General features: G+C 43.1%; 1 protein-coding gene across 4 annotated transcripts in view; it reads right to left on the reverse strand.

The window, feature by feature from the left end:
• RHOT1 (ras homolog family member T1) overlaps window positions 1-3,620 on the reverse strand; it is a 51,321-nt gene extending 47,701 nt beyond the window's left edge. For 3 of the 4 annotated variants that reach the window (XM_060252119.1, XM_060252118.1, XM_060252117.1), the window contains exon 1: window positions 3,410-3,620. In XM_060252119.1, the coding sequence (XP_060108102.1) occupies window positions 3,410-3,446 (37 nt within the window). In that variant the 5' untranslated portion in view covers window positions 3,447-3,620. The remainder of the gene's footprint in view (window positions 1-3,409) is intronic. The other variant, XM_060252120.1, reaches the window with a different exon arrangement.
• Between the last annotated feature and the right edge of the window lie 2,652 nt (window positions 3,621-6,272).

Consider the following 6,272-nt stretch of genomic DNA (forward strand, 5'->3'; position numbering starts at 1 on the left):
TGAGTATTCAGAGAGGCTGCCTTCAGAGATTCTAAAGACAAGCAGTGAAGGTCTGAGAGCTAGCACATTGGGCAAGATAAATTTTCACATACAGTGGTGGTGGAAAGTGCCAAATCTCCGTTGATTTACAGAAATGCCGTAAGGCTTTTAAGGCAAAGGATTCCAGAGCTGGTTTGCCATTGCCTGCCTCTGCATCATAACTCTGGTATTCCTTGGAGGTCTCCCATCCAAATACAAGCCAGTGCTGACCTTTACATACGTACTGTTCCCAAACCCCCACAACTTATCAGCAAATAGTCTTTCTTTACTATACAGTGCACACTCTTAGATAGGGAGTCAAATACAAGATAGCTATCCTGCTCCCAGAGAGCTTCAAGCTTAGCTAGTGAGCATGCACTCGGCACAAGATTTGCAGTTTGGGATCCCAGTCAAGAGAATGGCATAGGGAGCAGCTGTATGCGAGGCAGGTTTTAACAAGCTTTTAACAAGCCTCCACTGAATGTCAAATGCTTGTAATGGACAGCAGAATCCCGGCTCAAGAAAAACTCTACTGCATTTGGCTACAAAGGGTGTCTGTGCCTGGTCCTGGAAGTCATTTTCCCCAAGGTCACAGGCAAGCAACAAAACAAATCATGAGATAGAACACTAAGTGTACTGTTCTAATCCAGCAGAACTCACAACCATTATAAGCATCTTTAACAAATGTAGTTCTTGATCTAAACCTTCTGTTAAGATTCAAAGCCTGCAGTACCAAATCATACCATTGTACACTACAAGCAAGAAAACGTAAGTTTAAAATTAAGGTACTTTGTAGTACAAAACACAACTGAATTAACAATTCACTTAACATTTAGTTACTGGTGGGAGTGGGGGAGAAGGAAAAATAAAATACCAAAAAGAAATGCCTACAAGGTCAATTTCATGTATAATCTTTATTACCAGATCTCAAATATTCCAAGGAATGGTTACATTTGTTTATTTGCTTACTTTGCTTATAGTCCACCTTTCTTGCTGAGACTCAAAATGGATTACAGAGCAAAAAAAAGAAAGCAATCATATGGCATAAAACACCCAGTGAACAATGCCACAAGACTGGGTAAAAAAATTAAAGGCAAGGTATACAATGAACAATGCAGAAAGTGGAATTACAAAGGCAGAAGACAATGCAATAAAAGCAAGATGACACCTACAATAATCAGTAGACCAGTCCTTTTCCATTATAAAAACGCCCTCCTGAACATGTTTGCTTTGCCCATTGCATGCAATGACAGAAGTTGAAGCTGCTTCACACAGAGTCAGTCTATTGAGCTCAGAACTGGCTGCTCTGACAAGCAGCAGCTTTCCACGTTCTCACACAGGGGTCTTCCTGTAACCTTACCCTGATAATTCAAATGCTAAATGTTGAACATGGGACTTTCAACATGCAACACATGCTCTTCCACTAAGTCACTTCTCTATTCCTGAACATATTTCATTGACTCAACTGAAAGGCTAATTTAGAATAGCTTTGCCTATCAAATTTCAAAGCTCATACACAAATCCTGACCTCCTTAACTAAACCATCTAGTACTGGACTATATTGCTCAGCTCCCCCAATATTCTTCACAAATGTGCAAAAAAGCATGTTTTAAAGTATACTAGTCAGGGGGAAAATTACATTAGAAAAAGCAGCATCATGTTGCAGTTTCTTTAAACAAGACAATCTGTTATTCACATTTTAATGAACAAGTGCACAACTAAGGCCTCAGTTTACTAGCAAGACACCTTGATATTTAAATAAGAGAACAAGAAACCTGAATTCCATGCCAAGACCATTTGAGAGGCAACTAAAATATGCATACAAAGTATGGCAATTATGATCTTATCATAAAGGCGTGAGTATTAAGGACTTGAACTGAGATCTAAGATGCCTCCTCTTTTCTTGATGTGTGTTTCATTAGAGGCAGTAAAGCTTGTAAAAAAAACCAAACAGAAAGACTGCATTTGAGAACTGTTCATGTGAACGTTTTATGAGATTATTAACTTGGCAGACAATACCTTTTTCTATGCACATGACTGTGAAACCTGCTTTAAAACAAATTCTACCTTATATCTACAAGGCAGCTGATGAAGGCTGTTTCTACTAACAGACTATACAAAAGCGAACATTTTGATCCTGTGCATTCAAACTTGAGACAGCAGCATCTCCCATAGGAAGCCATCTAATCTTTAGCAGAGTAACTAGAAATTTGGACTATATGATGTGAGGAACTAAACACCTTGCTGTGACTAAAGTTGGGTGGCTTGATCTGGCCACAAGAATAAGGCAATGGTTGGAACACTTACACACAAACTTTTTCATCCTTTTTCAACACTCAGGGAAAACTGCAGGGTGTTAGTCCACTATCCACACACACAGTTTGAAGAAATGATAGCAAATTAGCCCTCCAATGGCCTACTGTGAAAAATAACTTGAAACCCCTACCTTGCTTTTCCTATCCCATGCAGCTTTAAGTCACTCCTCCCTTCCCTTGTTTCCTCAGCAGCCTTCCCCAACTTATATTTATGCACTGTGTCAGTTGTATTTACTTGTTTATTTGGAAAATGTACACATACACTAATTTCTCCAGAGGGTTGCTCAAAGCAGCTCAAATATACCATGAAGTCATTAAAAATAAACCTACATAAAACTACCATTAAAACAAGCTATAAAGCCATAGGCCATGGAACGCATTCTCAGATGAGTTAGAAGCAAACTGTAAAAAAAGAAAAGCTATAAAACAAAGGAGAAAGCCGCACAGGAAGAAATGTTTTGACCTGGTACATAAATAATGAGGACACCAGGTGGGCCTCAAAGGGAGGGCATTTTCAAAGAGGAGGAAAAGGCCCACCGCTGGGTTGCCACCCTCCTCACCACTGCACAGAGAGCAGGGCTTGGGAAGAGGGTCTTCACTAGCAGGCGAGACAGTGTGGGGAAAAGCACTGTGAAGTCCTCAAAGTGGCATGCATCATTTTTAAAGATACAGTCCACACTATTTCTTCCCTTCTCAGCACCAGTTCTATCACAGAACGAACGTTGTCCCCTGCTTCGACTTGGGTGCTATTCTCACACCCTGACACCCCACACCCCCTTCCTTTTCCTCCCATCACACCCTTTCCATCGCCCCCTGCTCCCTTTCTCCCCGGCCACCCCACCACTCTCTCCACACCCACTTGCGCTCCAACCCTTCATATCTTGGCTCCTTCCAAGGCATCTTGTCCACGGCCCAACCCCAGCAGCGCCTCCCGCAGCCCTAAGGAAAGCGGACACCCCAGTCCGCACATTATCCCCGCCCCTTTGGCGCCCTCTCCCTTTTCCCTCCGTCCCCCACCCAGGCAGCAACTGACCCACCTTCTCTCCCCCCTTGACCTTCCCCCTCCCCTCACTCACGTTCTCCCACCAGGAGAATCCTCACGTCTTTCTTCATCTCTCCGCTCCTTCTTCTTCTCCTGGGCCCTTCAAGCCGGGCCCCGCTCTCACATCAGGACGGCAAAGGAGGGGGAAGCCTCGGCCTGCTGAGACAGACCCGCTCGCGCTTCCCTCCAACAGCCGGCTGTGGCTCGCAACCTTCCCCTCCCTCTTTCTCCGGCCTGACAAGACTAGAGCGGCGCGCTGCATCGGCTTCCGGTTACCAGTCGGTAACGCCGCCATTGGCTGTTATGAGGTGCCGCTCTAGCCTGTGCTGTTCCTGTAGTCACGTGCTCCTCCAATTGGGCCTTGGTGTTGGTCTCTGCGGTTTAGGAACGGATATTAGAAGTACCTATGAAATCAGCAGTGGGAACTGAAGGGTGTAGAAAAGATGTGTTGCCAATTGCCAGTATGGGGCAGGGGTCATTTTGTAGAAAAAAAGGTACAGGCGCTCAGTAGCATATATCATTTGTATATGCCCTGGGATCTGTGTGCAACAAGGAGAAAACTGCATGCAGACCCTGGCTGGAGGTTCAGGAGCTGCACTCCTGTGAGCTGCTGATTCAAGCCCTGGGGGTATTACCCAATGCGAAGAAATACGATGGGAAACATAGACATTGGAGAACGGGGGTGATAGTGTAGTGCGTTAGCTACTCAGAGCTAGAATAGGCGCTTGCCGGTTTTATTTGGGATCTTTCTGTTTACACAGGGTGGTAAAAAGCACACTGCGTGCGCGCAAATGAATGGGGAGGAAGGTTTCCACGCTTTGTTGAGGGGTGGGGTTGAGAGGAAGGGGTATGTGTGTGTGGCGATTTAGCAAGATTTTCTGCTGCTGCAACTTCAGGGATATTTTATGAATCTTTACTACTGTATTACAGACCCTTTTCAGCATTGTGACTTCACAGATTCCTGCGGCCATTCAGAATGACAGGTATTCACATAGTGACTTTATTTTGAAGCCTGCAGGGCAAAGTGCAGAAGCATAAATCATCCTGGGATCCTTCAGACACCAGTTTTGGGGAGTGGAACAATTCAGCCCCATTTTAGATGGTCAAATACTAAGGTAAGATTGATGTTATCTAGTAGTAGGGACTTCATAACAATGAAGCACGAACAGAATGAAGGGCATTGCCTGGGAAAGCATTAAGCAAAGGAAGACAATAACAATTTCTTGGTGCTGAACAAATTTTTATGCCACATTTTAACAGGGTGACCAGAAATTAAATTATAGTTCTGTGAAGACTAAGGGTGCATTCACAGGAGAGAGGTGGAAAAAAAGCAACGTTAAATGCATTCACTAAGCTATCAGCCTCCACCCTCCCCATTTAAATAGATAAATGCCTTCTCCAAGCCGGTTTGGAGAGCCACACAATGTGTGTGAAAGAGCCACATGTGGCTCCCGAGCTGCAGTTTGACCACCCCTATGCTAATATAGATTACTAAAGTGAATACAATTTACTGTTATTATTTACAGTTTTGCAACTTGATTTTCAAATGTTAGCCTGAAGTAAAAGTTAGCTATGAAACTATTTTCAGTGAGTGTTCTAAGAACATTCTCCAGGAATATGTCTTATGATGACACTATTCTAAGATTAGGATTTGAAGAGGTCCCGTTTCTACTTGGGACAGTGGTCTAAAGTTGGAGGCACTTGGGCCCAATACCCTGCATTGTTCCATTTATCCAAAAAGGATCCTATTAAAAGAAATAAGTTTTTAAAATTATTATTTTAGCCAAACCAAGCAACAATTTACATTTTGAATAGCATTAGTTTTTGGTAAATCATGGTAGTGCAGTGCATACCTGTTGGCAATAGCCCCTTTTACACTACATCTTAAACTACACGGGCCAGTGCCAGACGTGACTGGACTGGCATGGTCACCAACCTCCAGGTAGGACCTGGAGATTTCCCAGAATTACAACTGATATCCAGAGAATAGAGATCAGTTCCTCCGGAGAAAATGGCTGCTTTGGAATGTGGACAGTGGCATTATATACTTGCTGAAGTCCCTCTGTTCTCCACCCTCCCCATCTCCAAAACCTTCAAGAATTTCCCAATCCAGACCTGACAATGCTACCAGCAGGCAATGGTTATGTGGAGGCCAGTTTGTGTTAAGACACTGTAATCTGAGGGCTATCTCTGCAATTTCCACAGGTTTATGGTTTCCAGGTTCCCCCAGACACCAGTGGGGGATGGGGTGGTAGGGTTGCCAGATCCAGGTTAGGAAACTCCTAGAGATTTAGGGGTGGAGCTTGGGGAGTACAGGGACCTTAGTGGGGTATAATGCCATGGAGTCCACCCTCCAAAACATTCATTTTCTCCAGAGGAACTGATTTTTGTAGTCTTGAGATTAATTCCCAGTTCTCACCTGGATGTTAGCATCCCTACTCAGGTTGTACAACTGTGGCAGTTCAATAAAATACAGCCATAGTTATGAAAATCATGCTACTTGGGGATTCATGTAGAAACATACAGGCAGAATGCTTTGGACCTCTCTGAGGTTCCATAACATCACTCATAATTCAGTCAAAGATAAACTGGTGGTCTTCTTGCATAGTCTGCTTTTTAACAATCTTAAATCCTTGTGGAATTCCCTGCTGAAGATCTGACAGAGACCCACTTCAGTTGGAAAAAGTGCCAGTACAAACACAAAAAGCCTTGTCTAATAAAAATAAATTTTTTATTGACAGAAAGTGTTATGGAAGACATTTTGTATTACTATGTTCCATCATTTTGTTCATACATTTCCTTGGAAATATCTTAAGGTCGGAAAAAGTAGCTCCAAATTATATTTTTAAAAAAACAATTTCCTTCATTTATTAATTTTTTACTCACATTCTGCACTT

The sequence above is a fragment of the Heteronotia binoei genome, chromosome 13, assembly GCF_032191835.1.
Source record: "Heteronotia binoei isolate CCM8104 ecotype False Entrance Well chromosome 13, APGP_CSIRO_Hbin_v1, whole genome shotgun sequence".
In the NCBI taxonomy this organism is placed as follows: Eukaryota; Metazoa; Chordata; class Lepidosauria; order Squamata; family Gekkonidae; genus Heteronotia; species Heteronotia binoei.